Source organism: Danio rerio, chromosome 5, assembly GCF_049306965.1.
Source record: "Danio rerio strain Tuebingen ecotype United States chromosome 5, GRCz12tu, whole genome shotgun sequence".
NCBI classification, from domain to species: domain Eukaryota; kingdom Metazoa; phylum Chordata; class Actinopteri; order Cypriniformes; family Danionidae; genus Danio; species Danio rerio.
Window position 1 is genome coordinate 26,919,461 of NC_133180.1, and position 18,249 is coordinate 26,937,709.

The window sequence follows — 18,249 nt, forward strand, 5'->3', positions numbered from 1 at the left end:
GGTGCTACATTCTACATGGGTGGATGAAGACACTGCAAGAGGATAGGAGCTTGATTATATTCTGACTGGGGGCAAGTTAGAATTCCTGCTGAGTCATTCAACCTGCGCTTTTAGGCTTTTCTCAGGTTTTCCATGCAACTTATTCTTGGTTTAATTTTAAAATGCATAGGGATAGTTTACTTAAAAATTGAAATTGTGTAGTCATTTACGTATCCTTCACTTGTTCCAAACCAGTTTGAGTTTCTTTCTTCTGATAAACAAAAAGGAAGATACACTGAAAAGTGTTATTCAGAACATCTTGTTTTGTGTTCATTAGAAGAAAGAAATTCATAAAAAAGATGCACTTGAAAGAAAGTAAATGTTGAAGAACTTTTCTAGCAATTTAAAGTTGTGTTCTTTTGTTACAGAACTCTTTTCACTTTTTTAAACTCTTTAAGTGGCATCATAACTTGCATTGCAATAATGCTTTTCTTAATTAGATTTTTTTGTCTTGATTCTACTCTGAATATCTAAAAATTAAATCAAAAAGCTTCGTCTAGACAAGCAAAACATGTAGTCTTGTTTTAAGAATAATATGAGAGAATTAAGTGAGTTTTTCTTTAGGAATGTAATCATAATCTAGAATGCAATCAAAATAATCTGTGGGGTAAGCTAAAGCTTGTTTTAACTTTTGACAAGATTATTTTACTTACCACATATTTTGCTTTTTTTTCAGGAATAACCCACTTAATTTTGACATATTTCTTAAAACAAGACGATGTTTTGCTTGTCTAGAAAATGCTTTTTTTATTTAGGATTTTTAAGATATTTGTATTAAAAACAAAAGTAAAAGCATTTTTTGTTCTGTTTAATGGTTTTTGTGCATAGGTTATGATTAAAACAAACAAACTCAAAATGTGCTTAGGGAACACAGTTTAACCAAAGAAATTGGTCAAACAGGCTTTCCTAGAATGAAAGTTCAGGGTTAAGCACATGTATTTGACAAAAATAAGTCAGGTTTATGCTCAAAACATTTGTCAATGAGATGAGAATACTATAATAGCTAAATATATTGCCTATTTACCTGTTATCTTCTATACTATTTATTTTCTATCTTTAAAGAGCCCGTGTTATGCATTATAAAAGGTCATATTTTGGTTTTGGGGGTCTCCAACAACAAGCTGATATGCAAACAAGGTGATAAAACACTGTTATTGTTTTTTTATATTTATACATAATCCCAGCAACTCCCATATGATTTGTTCATTCATTCATAGTGTGCGGCTAATCTGTGGTGATTGGTCCGATGACCCAGTATGTTGTGATTGGTTAACTGGCTTCAGCATGAGATGGAAAGAAATTCCCACCACGGTTATGAAATAGCCAGAGTACAAAGAATAGTTGGGAGCCCAATGCAGGAGTTCATTAAAGCAATGCAGTTAAACACCAGCATATACTTTTCTTAATCATAACCCCAAGTAATAACAATGACACGCATTCAGTATTATTCCACACAGTGGCAATAGTTGAAGTATTTATAAAATTGACCATGCAGCACGTGTGAGGAACAGCTGATGGTGTCCATAGCAATGACAAACGGCAGAGGAACACGAGTTCAGAAACAGACTTAAATCGGTAAAGAAAGAAGCACGCATCACGTTTTTAAAGTGATTGTGGATGCGATTTGTGAATAGCCCCACAAAAATGTAACTTGAGAAATACATTACAAGCACTAATCTAAAATAGATAAGTGATCACAAGCCGAGTGGAGGGATTACAAGTTACAACACACAATTAAATATTTTGCAAACTCAAAAAACGAAGCAACAATTTCAATCACACTCACAGGTTGTGTAGGACAAAGAAACACTTCTGGAGGAAGAAGGAATTTGTTCATGTACATCGTACTAGTTAATGACAAAGTCCTGTACATTAATAGTCTTTGCTGATTCTTCCTTTAATAATAAACAGCTGATGAATTATCAGAAAAATTACAGAAACAAACTGTGATATTGTTGTGAAAATGAACTTAAACCCTTTATTTCCGAACAGCCACATATCTGGCCATTTTAGTGATAGAAATCTTTACGTTTTGAGCAATCCCATCATTCCCTGCGCTTTGCTAGTGATTGAAGGCAAGGGTGCATTCATGTTATACCGGATCCAGCACTTCATATTTGCCGATGTGTCAGATCAACGTTGATACGGGCAGGCAAAAGATCTGAACACAGAACAAGTTGAATCTTTTCTTGAAGAATCAATCATCATGAGTTTCACAATGAAATATTAGTTAGATGTTTTCATTTACTTAGAGCTGTGTTACACACTACATGGAAGGTCATTTTCAAAAACCCAAAATAGGGGCTCTTTAAAAAAAAAGTTGAGAACACAAATTGCACATTCAAGAGTTCACACTTAGATATTGTTTGACAAATGTTAGCAGGTTTGGCATGCTGTCCCGGGAGAGAACCCTGAGCTCGGAGATAGTTGAGCCCAGGGCTACCGCGCGGTCCATAGAGCATGTAAGGGGAGTATGAGATCAGGTGGTTCTCAAGAGCTCCCTGTGGTAAAGGGAGAAAAGAGGGGAAGGGGTGGATGGGGGTTTCTTCGGAAAACAAAGCTAAGGGAATATAGTGAGTTTGGATTAATCTGATTAGCTAACTAATGATTGTAGATGGGTGGCCAGCTGCAGTCAATCATATCACGTGCTCCTCTCGAAATTAGTTTGTGAAACTTCACCTTATCAACAAAATGGCTTGCTCTTTATGGAGAACAGTGATTTTTTAAAATAATTTTTTACTTCTTAACGGTCATCGTCTCACAAGTGGGAGATTTTTCAGTATATATTTAAATTTTTTTTTTATGCAACCGTGAACTTTTCTTAAACTATACATCATGCATATATTGTATCATGTATAATGTTCAAAGCGAAACATATTTGTTAGTACCTTAAGATTAAATCAAATGATTAAATGAACATAGTAAAATATTAAACAATGGTTTATGCTCAAAACTAGGTTAGTTACTAAAAGTTACGAAATTCAACACGTCAAAACGCAATGCTGTACACAAGTAATTTACAGGGACTAAAATAACTAAAGCATGCTCAGGCATTTTTTTTTAGGAACGAAAGAATGAAACACTGATAAAGAATATGTTTTACAAGTGCAGCAGTCAGGAAATGTGTTTATTTCAAAGCCACAGTGGCATCTGGCAGAATGTGGGAGAAAGACTGTGTTGACAGAACAAGAGCCAGACGAGGCATGTCGGCATCAATGTGAAATGTACAGCTCTGATAAACAGGGATGTCGGTAGAGAGCTCCAGTTCATTAACAAAACATCAGTGAAAAGTAAGGCAGCATCGGTTTGACAACAGAACACCCAATCCCAAAGCAGAGACAGCTTCCTAATAGAGGACTCCAACCCAAAAGATAACACAAATGGATTTCTCAAGTGTAGATTGCTGTAAAACCTCCAAATTAAGAATATTGTCCTTGTTGTTAAGAAGCTCTCTAAATTCAAAGCAGGGTTCAAGAATACTATAAGCGAGCCGTCTGTATCACTCAGCTCAAATCTCCTTACTGCTGCAACAGGCATCAGGCAAATGAAATAAGTTATGGAGAAATGCAACGAAAGTAATACACACACAGACACACATCTCCTCAGGACGCAGACGAAGAAAGCGTATTATCTGTTTGCCTTGTATAACTGTGGGCAGAACTGTTTAATGTACAAACAAGCACTTGTATTTTGTTGACGATAATTCTACAAAAAAATGTGTAATCTTTATAATTAAAACGTGCTAGAATGGGGAATGATGTTCCCACAGTAAAATCAACAGGTAAACACACAAAGTTAATTAGAGGCTGATAATTTGCAATCAATCAATCAATCAATCAATCTATCAATCTATCTATCTATCAATCAATAAATCAATCTAATCAAAAATCTTTTCTTATACATTAGCACTACCCAGTCAGATTATGTATGTATGTATGTATGTATGCATGTTTGTATGTATGTATACTGCTCAACATATATTATACACTGAAGTCAAAACACTGAAGTCAAATCTGGAGATTATCTAACAAAATAACTTATAATAACAGTCCAAAAACTAGTACAGCCAAATTTATGTTATAGAAAATATTAAATACAAATTAAGAAAAGAGGAAAAATCAAGAGTACCAAAAAAAAAAAAAAAAAAAACTTTAAAAATTTAGTTGAAAATGTCATTCATTCATTTTCCTTTTGGCTTAGTCTCTTTAATAATCTGGGGTCACCACAGTGAATGAACCGCCAACTTATTCAGCACATGTTTTACGCAATGGATTCTCTTCTAGCTGCAACTCATCTCTGGGAAATAGCCATACACAATCATTTACACTCATAAACAAAGGACAATTTAGCCAACCCAATTTATCTGTACCGCATGTCTTTGGGCTTCTTGCTGTGAGGCGACAGCACTACCTACTGCGACACCACATCACCCTAGTTGAAATTTTGTAGGTTGCAATTTTTTTTTTGCAATATTTTGCTTGAATTTAATTATATTATTTTTAAATTTCTAAATATTCTAAGTATTATTTTAATAAATATATATGTTTAATAAATCTGTTTTGCTTAAATGCACCAAAATACATTGCCTATATACTCTGAGAAATGGATAAAAAAATTTCATTTTCAAAATGGGGTGTACTCAGTTATGCTGAGCTCGCTAGTAAATTTCACAAATAATTACAAAAACGGCATGAATTAAACATGACTTTTTTTTAAAGTAGAAAGACTGTAATAGCAGTTTTTTTCAGCACACATGAATAATACCTTAGATTTTAACAATTTGTCTTAAAAAACAAAAACAAAATCCACCAAGCAGACAAAGCCATGAAAAAAAACACATAGATATGCTAAAAGTGTACTCAGAGGTTTTATCTTATTTTTAATAGTGTACACAGTTTTCAGAGATGCACAATTTTATACCAAGATTAAAAAAGTAATGAAGAATCATAAGTATGCTTGTATTTGTGTATTCACTGTATTTGTACCTACTTCATCATAATTTGAATATAACTCGCATAATTTTTGTTTGCCATATTTATGCTAATTATAGTGCAGAGTCATTGGCTTAGCAACATGCTGTTGTCAAACTCAATTAGAATCAGTTGTTAATCATGTGCTTCATGCGAGCTGCTTCTGAATCTTTCACTTACATTTCATTGTTGCCTGTTTATAAACTGAAGCTACCGCTCAATAGGCTATAACTTTTAGTATCAGAGATTTAACATGTAAACAAGCTGGAATACATAGCAGAGACGATTCATCATAGTTCCTCCACCTGATGTCACCATGTTATGGGAATCAAGAGGCTAAAAAAATAAGCAGGAGACGGGTGGAAAAAAAATGACAAAATTAATTACTACATCTTCATCTCTCTCAGGAGGGATTTATGAAATACAACAATGGCTTCAGTGCATTGCTTCAATTAAGGACTAAAAAACACAATAGGGGTACTGATGGCTTCTCTCCATTAGCTTTCAAACTACACCTTCTGCGACCTCTGAGAAAGTAAATGTCATTTTTTAGTTTACACCGAAGAACATGCACTCATTAGCTCAGCTCCAAAACCCAGAAAGAAGCTTTTAAAGCAGGACACTAGAGGTCAAATTCACAATAAATCTACACTCTAAAAAAATCTTGCCACTTTAATTTTTTCAGCTGAGTCAAATGAACTTTTCTAGTCATCTTAACTTACATCAGTCTAGCTGACTAAAATATGAAAGGGATAGTTCACTCAAAAATTCTGTCATAGTTTACTCATCCTTCGCTTGTTCCAAATCTGGATTAGTTTCTTTCTTCTGGTAAAAACAAAGGAAGATATTTTTATTTTCAGAAAGCTGAAAAATCCCTCCTTTCACTTTAGTCCGCGTACCCGCGTATATATATATATATATATATATATATATATATATGGTCCCACCTTATTATTAAGAGTCATTAACTACTATGTACTTACATAAAAAATAAATACAACATACTTACTGTGTTTATAATGTATTTGAGAATACTTGTGGTGCTTTTAAATTGGGATAGAGGTTAAGTTATGAACAGGTTTGGTGGGATGGGTAGGTTTAAGGGTGGGTTAAGGTGTAAGGGATGGTCAACAGTGTATTTACAAATGTAATTACAAATGTTAATTACAGATGTAGTTACATACATGTATTTAATCAAGCATAAGTACACAGTAAATACATGTATTTACACAATAAATACATTGTAACAAACTAATAAAATCCTGTGTAAGTACATATTAGTTAAGGCCACTTATTATAAAGTGGGACCATATATATATATATAGCTAGCATTTGACAAAGGACAGCTTCCACAAACAGTTCATTGATTTCATCAATTTCCTAATTAAATGACTTGACTATAGCCATGAAAATTCACAATAACATGCAGCACCACTTTTTTTGTGCCTCACAATTATATTTACCTCAAAATTCTATTTGTACAGAATCCCAAACGTCATCTTTCAATGCAGGCATTGAGGCAGTGAGCTCACAGGGGTTTTGGAAAATGTCCCTTCATTGTCAATCACATCTCCCTCTGAATCCTTAATTAATTCTCTCCCGTCTCTTTTTCCCATGGATGTGAATAATGCAGCGAGACGCTTTCATATCTTTCATGGTTTGTAGTTTTCAAACAAGTCCTCTCTGAAACCAAATGCTTGAGGCACTTGAACACAGAAAAAAAAAATAATAAAAATGTGTGGTGAATAAACAATGGCTGTGTGTCCCAGGTTCAGCTAAGCGACCAAAATCCTTCAATACTCCAAACTGTCACAGCAGCCTCTCTAACACACGTTAATGATATATATCACAGAGAGAGGTTAAGAATAGTTGCAACACAAGTAGTTGCATCCGTTTCCCTTCTCTTATCACATATTAATCCTCAAGTGTCAATCAGATCACACTTATTCATCTGCCCTCTCAAACCTAATTGGTAAATTAATAGAAAATCTTGAATCCTCATCTGTTCATTATTTCTCTATTAAATAAGAGTCAGACAAGGTTGTTTTTTCTTGTTTAGACGTGCAGGTTCGTGTCTTATTTCTAGCTCAAATACCAGAGCTTTCAAAGGCCTATAAATAAACATCCATACAGTATGTCTATATCAAAATAGGTTAGAAATGTAGTTAAAGATAATTAAGTGCGTGCGACGAACAACCGTATAAGGAGATAACTATGTGACATGAATTGTATTTGTGAACTTTATATACAGAACAGTTTGGGAATTATTTCAATGCGATCAAGAGTGCTATTAAAATAGCATCACATGAAAAAACATTTATGTGCACTAAAAAGAATGGAGATGCCACTTGCTGTCATGTCCGCTTCGGACATTAAAAGGCAAATCCTCAGCAAAAAAAGGAGAGCCGATATGAGAAAATGGAAGGCTTTGAGGAATGTTGGGAAAACATTTTTGATTTAAAGAGGAGAACAAAAATCAGAGAAAAATCCACTGAAAGAGGTGAGCGGAAGAACCGTATATGTAATATTGCTGGGGTGCGCTAAACAGCACAAAACAGTTAAACTAGCAAAAAAAAAAAAAAAAAAAAACCACACACCCCGTATATTATAAAGCTGTATTAATGTATATTTCATGAGATGGCGTATCGCAAGAACAGTTTGAAGTAGATGTGCTGCGCCAGCTTTTCTAAATAAATGACAGTATTTAGCTATATGGTAAATGTTTGTATTGTATTGTTGTTTTATTCTTTATTGTTTGTAATTGATTGCTATTGCCTGTACTGTATGAAGGTCTTTGTATTGTATATTGTTCATACTGTATTTTCTGTTTTTACAATTAATAATAATAATAATAACAACAATACACTTGAAAGAAATGCTTAATACTAACCTGAAGGAATCAGATATTTAGCGTTATCTCTTTTTAGTTATACTGTTATTCCACGATAACTGGACATATACCGTTCTTCCACATTTGAGAAACATAAATCACTACCTTTGATTTTTAATACTGACACTAAAAAGTCCTCCTCAGAAATCTCCTTAGAATTGAGAAGCTTTTGTTTTCTATCTTTAAGTAAAATAAAAATATATGTTCACAATCCAAATGGAAAACATCTTATTACTCAAAACTTGAAAATATGGACTTATATGGTCTCAAGGTATTAGTTTAATTAAATGTAATTTTTAATGCACTTTAAAACAACAGTTTTAAACAAGAGATGTTTGACAACTGACAACAGAAACTTCATTGGGCTTCAGAGATTTCAAGAAACTCCTTTAGCATGTCTCCATACACATTTGGGATTAGATGTACACTGCAAAAATGAAATATGTAAGGGATGAAAAGTGCTGAATCAAGCAACTCTTATTGACTATTGCGTTAAGCTGAATAGAATCATGTGTAATAGGTTATAATGTTCGGCCAAGCAAAAGCTTTTCACATTCAACTTGAACTGTGGCAGCCGCAGTAGTTTATTTTAGCTGCATTTTTTGCAACCCTTATTTGTGGAACTTTTTTCTAGTTACATTACAGCCCTGATGCTCATTTTGTATAATGTCCGCATTTAGTGAAAACCATATTCTTAGAATATGACTTTCAGCCAATCCCTTATAATTTTAGGCAACCCTGCAACTTTACAAATCTGAAACTTGACGCTCCTGGCCAGCATCTATTATTTACTCAGTGAAACACTCAATCAAAAACAAAATTCGTTGACAGTTTAAACCAATACATGATTTCAGCTGAAGGTCAACTGACCTCAAAGCTTTGTGAGAAAAGTTGAAATACACACTAGCAGACGCACACACAAAAACAAACAAGGCTTTGTTGAGTTCTGCAATAGTCAGCACATTCACATGCACACAAGCCCTTTTGGCTCACACACAAGCCCACAGAGAACGCTGCAGATTTACGCACAACTGCAACACCTATAGAGCTCAGATGAACAAAAGAGCTTTAAACCTTACAAAAATGCAGAGAACAATTTTACTGTATTACTGATTTAATGTTCTTAACAATGCTGCCTTTATTTGACTTGATATTATAAAGGAGTAAAACAGCAAGATTGTAAAATATCCTGACTTATGAAAATAAGAATGTTCCATTTTTATTGATATGTTATTTGTGCATAAAAATAAAAAAGTTTTATTAAATATAGCAGTAAAAACTTCAATGAAATAATGCAGGTTTTATATCACAATAAACCGAAACTTGTGTTATTATGACCACTTGTCATTTTTTGGAAAAAAAACCCAGCTCTAAATGACAATATATATATATATATATATATATATATATATATATATATATATATATATATATATATATATATATATATATATATTCATAATATATATATATATATTCATAATATATATATATATATATTCATAATATATATATATATATTCATAATATATATATATATTCATAATATATATATATATATATATATATATATATATATATATATATATATATATATATATATATATATTTAGTCATTTTTCTGTATTTACAATATATATATATATATATATATTCAAAAACAAGTCAAAAACATCGGCACACTGCAACTTCAGCTCTCAAAAGATTAATTTAATTGGACAACATTTCAACCTACAATGTCTTCATCGGGACCTTGTGGGTTAAAATGTTGTCCAATTAAATTAATCTTTTGAGAACTAAAGCAGCAGCTTACCGATTTTTTTATTTATTTGGCCCAATCCAAATTTTCCCCCATAGCCCTTCCCCCTTATTTTGCACGTTTACGTAAAAGGGTAGGGGTGTCCCAGTTGTCTTTAGCTTGAAGGTGCAGGGCTAAGGGAAAGGTCTACATAGCCCTTGAAACTGAGATTTTTCGGGACTGTTTTTTTTCATGCTGTCCCATTTTCTAGGTTTAAAATTTGAAGCTCTTCCTCTTCACACTCTGTTTCAAGGGCCAAGGAGAAGGGGTGGGGTAAAAAAATAGATTAGGGATTGGCTTTTTTTCTATTGTGTTTGGCTTGGTCTTTAACATTTTTCTAGATGTACGCACACTGATGTTCTCAAACTGAAATTTGGGAGAAATGTTATCAGGCTTTTAACGCATTTTAATAACTCTTTGCTTTCACTTTTGATAAATTTAATATAAAAAACTAAACCTTCAAACCACAGTATAAATGAAACTGCTTAAGATAAAATATATAATATTTCTGATTTTTACATTTCATATATACACACATTTTTTAACAAACCCTTTGTTTTCTACTTAAGAACATTAAACTCCACAGATTTTCACAGCAATTATTCCAGCAAAAATGATAGAGATCTGACTTTACATGATTCCTATTTATTCATTCTCCCTCATCTTACTCTTTTATAACCAAACAATACACAGATGATGGTCCTATCATGAGGGGGAGATCAGTAAACAGTATTTCTCTTCTTTAACAGGATCACAAACATTCCATCACAGTCTCACACACACAAACAAAAAATCAGGTCAACTAAAAATGATCTATTTGTCATCCCTCTTTGTAGCTCATCTACAGTAATACACAAAAAACAAGCCTCCATAAAGCACCATCCTCTCTCACGAAGTTAAACTCTGAGGTAAAATGATCCTACTGTAGATCAGTCCGTCAGAAGCAAAGAGGTATTGAGTGTCTCCCTGATGACTCTTCAGGGGTGTAAATAGAGACAAACATCTTCAGCCATCGTCACTAAGACTGCTCTTTTTCAAGGTTTTTCAAGTCTCAACCCTTTTCCTTTCCACTGCATTGCACCATAGCTTGTTTGAATTTGTCTCCAGAATTCATACCTTATGATTCCTTTGCAGAAAATTACAAGCTAAAGGAGTCTGAGCATCTCTCTCAAGCATTTGGTTTTACCCATCACCCATCTCAATATGGACTGCAGATAAACTGATGTCAGGGATATCGGTCTCACTAATATACAGTGTCTATTTAGCTGAAGGTTATGGCTGTGTTTGTCATAATGATGAAAGGCCCAGACAGAAGAGCACTGTTACCTGATCGCTGGCATTCCCAGTGGATCTGCACTCTATGCATACTGAAGCTCTGCTCTAGAACTCTACTGATGCAGCATTAACAATCATCCTGAAAACTTCACAATCGTTTATTTTTAAACCAGCAGCAATTCCTGCATGATAGATTCTGTGGTTTTAATTAATCAGTTTCCTTCTGGTCATGTGGAGCATTAATGTCATTAAACAAATATAAAACTATAATGAAAACTTGCAGATGAAAAAAATTAAGAATTCAGATGCTGCAAAAATATTAATGTTAAAAGTATTATAATTAACATCAATTATTGAATGATCAATGTTGAAAATGGCTATGGGGTTTAATAGTTTTTTATATTACACACTGAAAAGATTTTGCAGAATAACCAAAGCGATTAGTTCATTTATTAAATTGAATAACCTTCATTCATTCATTCATTTTCTTGTCGGCTTAGTCCCTTTATTAATCCGGGGTCGCCACAGCGGAATGAACCGCCAACTTATCCAGCAAGTTTTTACGCAGCGGATGCCCTTCCAGCCGCAACCCATCTCTGGGAAAAATCCATACACACTCGCTCACACACAGACTTTATGAACAATTTAGCTTCCCCAATACACCTATACCACATGTCTTTGGACTTTGTGGGGGAAATCAGAGCACCTGGAGGAAACCCACGTGAACACAGGGAGAACATGCAAACTCTAGAAACGCCAACTGACCCAGCTGATGTTCAAACCAGCAACTTTCTTGCTGTGAGGTGAGCGTGCTACCCACTGCACCACTGTGACCCCACATATAGTTCAATTTCTCCATAATTCATAAAGGTAATAGGTTTACTTCCTATTTTAATCATACTCAACTGATCACATTTAAAGGTGCAGTATGTAAGTTTGATACCAAGTGGTTGAACTAGGTACCAACTAGGATCAAAACAAATGCAAGAGCAGGTTGACGACACCAACAGGAGTGAGCCTAAATGCTGATTTAAGTCGTGTTCTAAATAAAAGCAACGGCACGTCATAGATGGAATATTTTCCATATTAAAAGGAGCTTTTGGTCTAACCAACACCTGAAATTTTAATTTTATAAAGGACTTTTATTTCTTGCAGCTGAACAACAGGACAAACTGACAATGTTCACCTCAGGTACACCTCATGTGCTTTATTGTGTCATTTATTGCCATACTACTGGAAGCAGCAACAAATAGCAACAACAGTTTGAAATTGAACTTTAGAGATGTGACTCAGTGCAAGTCAACATACTATATCAGTGATTCAGCATACATTTAATAATGTTAAAGAGCTTTAATATGTATTAATTAGATTATAAACCTTACCATTTCATTGGGGTGCAGTAAGTGCACTATTCTGTGCTTCTGAATGGCTGTGTTTAAATTTCGGTTGTGTTTCGTTTGGTGCAAACAGCCAAATTGCTTATGACTGCAAATATTATCATGTAGTGTGTTGTTAGGACACAGGGTAACAATGCAACTTGCTCACCTAATGTTTACGTTCGTAATATTTATATTATTTGCTAATTAACAACCACCTCATGTGGAATTCTGAATCTGTGTCTTATTTCGGAGTCTGCTACTGTCCATCAGAGGTCGCATTAGGTCACAAATGCATACTGTGAGAGCCTTCATGACTGAATGAATCAAATACGCAGTTTCTGTACCCAGAGTGCTGAAATATAATTGGCTAAACTGGCATTGGGCAAATAACCAAGACAAAGACAGATGTTCCGGCAAGTAATATATAATATATATATATTTTCTTAAACGTTACATTTTTCAGGATTTGGTGATGAAAAGAAAGCTCAAAGAAACTTTTTTTTTTTAATAGAATAAACAGTGTTTACAATCACTTTTGAGCATGTTTGTCATGTTTGATGGATAAATCCTGTCACAAAGCATTCTAGAATTTACTTTACAGTTAATTTGACAAAGTAACATATCATAGGAACAGACTTAACCCCAATCTTCATATTAAGCTTTACAAATAGCCTCAATAGACAGCTCACTATGTTTTGAAACAGAGCTTCAATTCCCAAAACATCCTTCAGCAAACTAACAGCATGTTGTTCATTCAGTTTGTGCTAAAGAAGGTCTATTTATATCGTACTTTTCATCGTAGAATTCACTTCCTCAAAACAAAAAAACCTTTCATAACCAGATTTCTCTGAGCAAGAGCGAAGAGTCAGGTCTTTCCTGTCCCTTATTCAGAGGACTGACAGCTTAAAGATGTAATAATTTGGTGGTGTCAAAGGAAGACGTACCTTTAGTGGGCTCTGTGCGCTTGGGGAGGTCCAACGTGTCATAGTTTTTGTCATGCTCTCCGTTTTTCCTCCCTAAGTGAAGAAGAGGAAGACAGAGTGAGAGAACGACTCGCGCGCGCGCACACACACAGAGAGCAGTTGTAAGTGTCACTGTGTGAGAGATGGATTTTTCTGCTATGAAAATGTCAAGTAGACCAGAGTTTCAGAGACACATACACAGTCACAGTGGCATATATAAAGCGAGCTACTACACATATACGCAGACACAGACTCTTGACATCAGCTCCCAAGAGTGGGAACCCCCATTAAAAATGCAGAGGATTTGTCATGGAGGACGACTAGAGTGAAGCAACGGAAGCACTATCACAGACAGAGAGCATGATGAAGGGACAGTTCATCTACAAAATAAACATTTGGCCATCATTTACTCACCCTCATATTGTTCCAAACATACTTGATGTGCTCCAAAATAAACAACAAAAAAAGATTTTAAAAACTATCCAAATTACTCAAACAGTCACACTATATTTCAAGTGGTTATAATATCACTGTATTTTTTTCAGTAAAATAATCTCTTTATCTATAGCACTTGTCAGCTTATTAAATTGTTAGTTCACCCAAAAATGTAAATTGTGTTATTAATTACGCACCCTCGTGTCATTCCAACCCACTGAGATCTTTGTTCATTTTCAGAAGACAAATGAAATATTTTAGATGAAATTGAAGAGCTTTCTCATCCTTCATATACAGCAACAGTCCCGAGACGAAGTCCAGAAAAGAAACCAAAACATTTCATGTGACTTTAGACAGTTAGTAGCTCCAAGAACACTATTGTGTGCTAAAAGAACCGTAGAAACAACTTCTTCAGGTCATAATATGTGTTTACTATGGGCTACACAGTGCTTCCATGTCGCACTGATGACCTGATACAGGACAGAAGGTATTGGTGGATAGAGTTGTATAAACTTAAAAAAATAAAATTGTTCTGGGAGCATCATATGATAACAGTTGTTTTGATAAAGTTTTTGGTTCCTTCTCTGGACTGTGGCGATTGTAGTTTGAATGGCACTTTAGACAAACCACTACATACTCCAGTTTCACAGCAAATGAGTGGCGCATATTTTATTGGTGTGCATGTAAACAACTGGGATTCATACCAGGAGCAGGGCAGAAAGGTTTCTCTACACGTATGCGTCAGTTTGGTTTCACCAGTGTTGTTTTGGTTGCATACAGAGTAACAGATTTGCGTGTGCAAAAGACGCTAAATGTGAATGGCCCCTAACATCTTTATTCTGGGATTATTAATATTTGCATTAAGTAATCTATATCTGCATGTCTCCCCGTACTGTTTTCAGCAAGATGCTGCCCTGAGCGATCGCCCATATTGCCCATGCCTAAATCCACCACTGCTGTCTATGGAGGATGAAAGAGCTCTTGGATTTAATAATAAAAAAAAATCTTAAAATTTATTGACATTTTAGTAGTTTGAAATAATATAATGTTTAAGAAGTAATCTAAATAAGTGTGTAATATAAGAGGAAATGTTTATTACAAGGTTTTTGTACCTTAATGTACAATACTATCCCATACATAATATCATGTTAAACTACAAAAAATGTTTATAAAAGTCTTTTTTTTTTTTTTTTTTTTTTACTTTTCAAGGTTTAAAGTTGTTGAAAGAAAGATAATTTATAATGTAATTCAAAAGCATACATATATGGCTGAAAAATGTAATAAAAACATGACTCACAAAATACAGAAAACTGCACATTTATGGATTTTGTTTTACAATGTAGGTTAATCTTATAAAGTGATTAAAAAGTTATAAGAAACTGCTTGATAAAATTTTTGATCTCTGCATGAATCATTTAAAGCCAGAGATTGTTGTGAATAGACTTTCAGTATCAATTGAATTGTTTTTAATTGGATTTAAAAAAATCTTAATTTTAAGTTCTGAATAAAGGTTTAAGAGAATGAAAAATAAAGACTGAGTAATTAATAACATAAATTTCTATTTGGGTGAACTAACCCTTTGCACTATAGAATCTTTTAAAATGATTTTTAAGTTGAAGTTTGACAGGCTCTGGTTACTATTCACCTATGACACATAGACAGAATTAAAAATGGCAAAATTGTTACATTAAATGTTACGTGTTAAACAACAGAGCTCAAACTTCAGTGCAAAGTTTCATTTTAATGTAGAAGGAAAACAAAGCAAGACTGATTCATTTATTAATTTTCCTTGGCTTAGTCTCTTTATTCATCAGAGGTCGCCACAGTGGAATAAAACACCAACTTTACACAGCGGATGCCCTTTCAGCTGCAACCTATAACTGGGAAACACCCATAACACACTCATTCATACACATACACTACGACCAATTTAGTTTATTCAATTCACCTATAATGCATGTCTTTGGACAGTGGGAGAAACTGGAACATACGGAGAAAACCCACGCGAACACGGGGAGAACATGTAAACTCCACATAGAAATACCCACTGACCCAACCGGGACTCAAACCAGCGATGTTTTCTGTGAGGCAACAGTACTGACCACTGAGCCACCCTGAGCAAGACTGATGTAACAAACTATTAAAACATCACTGTTTTATGCTAAAAATGTTAAACCAAACACAGTAATGCTAACTTCTCAACATATTCCCCATCTAAATGCAACAAGGCAAGAAACGTTTAGGCTTTTTAATATATTTATATCTAAATAATTACCTTAGAAAAAAATTTAGACACTAATTTATTTTATTTTAGAAAGCAAACATTAAAGACATGGCTTTGTCCTTGCTATATGGTAAAGAGCAGTGTGAATATTTTGCCTAAGCTTTCCATTCTGTGTCCACACTAAAGCTGGATCAACATGAGGGCGAGTAAATGATGACTTTTTTTTTCGGGATGGACAATCCTTTTAAAGCAATGGCCAAGATGACAGAAAGCAAAAGCCAGACTTTGTTAACAGATATCAACAGACGTCTATGCCAGCAGGCTTTGAACCGTCTAAATTGGCACAGGTTTGACATTTCCTTGAAGAGGTGAACATTGGCTAGTCATTTAAGAAAGAAAGGTGAAAGAGTGGAAAAGAGGTGCTGATGAAAACTTTTTTTTTTTGATGAAGATAGAAGATAGAAGATGATATGTGAACGTATGCTGAGGGGAGTAAGTCAGACGAAAAAAAAAAGTAGGAAGAAACACTCACCTTGATTAAACCATTCCTCTAGAGTTAGCCAACGCAGGAACGGCAGCAAAAACCAGTAAGAAAAAAAAGCAGGCAGGGAAAGAAGAGAGGAGATTCAGTGTGTGTGTGTGTGTGTATTAAAGGAGACAGAACTTATTTGTGGATCACTTAAAAGTACACAGCAAAAGCATAGTGTTTATAAAGTTTTAAAGCAAGTTTGCTGTGGAGGAGAGAGTCAGTTTCATTAGTTTCCTCAAAAGAAGGCTCCAGAGGACGGAGAGACAAGTTTATCAGTTTGTGCAGCAAATTCACTAAACGGTTAGAAGAAACAGAGTGTATTCACATGTTTCAAATGCCATTGTGTTTTGCAATGTGTCAGAGCTATTCAAAATGTAACAGGAGTATTTGCTGCTGGACCGCTATAGTGAGCGTTAACATAATCGATCTTCTACAGTCAAGTTTTCTCTTACTGTGATGGAACTGCTTGGAGAAAATCTGGCTGAGCAAATTACATGGTGAGCTAAACTGTCAAAGGCAAGTTATTCTGCTCTAGCTACCGGAATTCACATCACATCTACTGTAATTGCACAGACATTTGTAAGCGGCAAAGACTTCAAGTGTAAGTGAAAACACAATGAAAAGTCAAATGTTTAATCTGACCATTTGCTTTGCTTTTGAAATATAATGTGACATATATTTTAAACACAAACGATCAAAAGTAATATACTGTAATTTCATGAATTATAACTGTAAAGTCTGTTCTGTTTTTTTTTTTGTTCTGTTTGCTTTACAGTTACACCTTGTAATTTGGTGAAATGGTTATTTTCTGTATTCAAACAAAATATCTCTGAATTAACTGCTGCCAGTCTGTTGAGTAGAAATGTATTTACAGATTGTTATTTAAACAGTGTATACACTCATTTCAAAGATTTGGGATTGGTTAGATTGGTCTATTATGCTTGTTTATTTGAAAAAAAAAAAAAAAAACTGCAGTAAATCAGTTATATTGTTAAATAGGGTTGGGCGATGTCGACCAATTTGGCATCATACGATGTCTAATGTTAAACATCACCATGGATGGTGGCATTGTCGCCGCAGGTGGTGGTGAATTATTTATTTATAAAAAAATTATTAATTATAACGAATTAATTATTTGTAGCCTACCATTTCAACTACTCGAGCTGCATGGGCTTTGTTTTACCCATAACCAAATCATAAAAAAATAAAGATAAGTTACACACAAATTACCACCTGCCATTCACTTTTTCTGCAGAGTGATCTGTGTCATTATAATGGCATTAACAAACTTGGTTGGTCAACCAACAAGGACCAACCTGAGGTTTTCACTAAAATTACTAAGTACAAGTGTGAAAGTGAAAGATTGAAGCAGTGTACTGATGCTGTGACACGTTACCTGATAGATTCAAAAGACAAAAGAGTCATAGTAGAGACAAGTTTAATTAAATATCACGTTTAACAACTATAGTGAGACGCGATCCAGCGGCAGATTCTTGATAAACTATCCGACGTGCACTGCTCCCTGGGGTTTTGTTCTCAAAGCACCAACTGACTGCTGGAGCGTACGCTGCAGCGCATGACAAAGTGTGTGTGTGTGTGTGGTCATGTGATATGTTTTTTTAGCAGTATAGTGCGGAAGGAGGGCTTTTCAGAAATGGTAGGTGAAACGGCAATGTGAACAAGAATCAGTTTTATTTTAAAATGCCATTTAAAAAAAAACTTAAAAGACATATACGTGTAATGAAGCC

At 34.4% G+C, this 18,249-nt stretch overlaps 1 protein-coding gene across 51 annotated transcripts in view; it reads right to left on the reverse strand.

The window, feature by feature from the left end:
* arvcfb (ARVCF delta catenin family member b) overlaps positions 1–18,249 on the reverse strand; it is a 423,234-nt gene that overhangs the window by 46,457 nt on the left and 358,528 nt on the right. For 22 of the 51 annotated variants that reach the window (XM_073950715.1, XM_073950704.1, XM_073950709.1 and 19 more), the window contains one exon: positions 13,296–13,367. The exons of 11 other annotated variants lie outside the window; for them this stretch is intronic. In XM_073950715.1, the coding sequence (XP_073806816.1) occupies positions 13,296–13,367 (72 nt within the window). Of the gene's footprint in view, positions 1–13,295; positions 13,368–13,727; positions 13,758–16,504; positions 16,523–18,249 lie in introns of all 51 variants that reach the window. 18 more of the 51 variants (XM_068221256.2, XM_068221253.2, XM_073950702.1 and 15 more) reach the window with 2 other exon arrangements.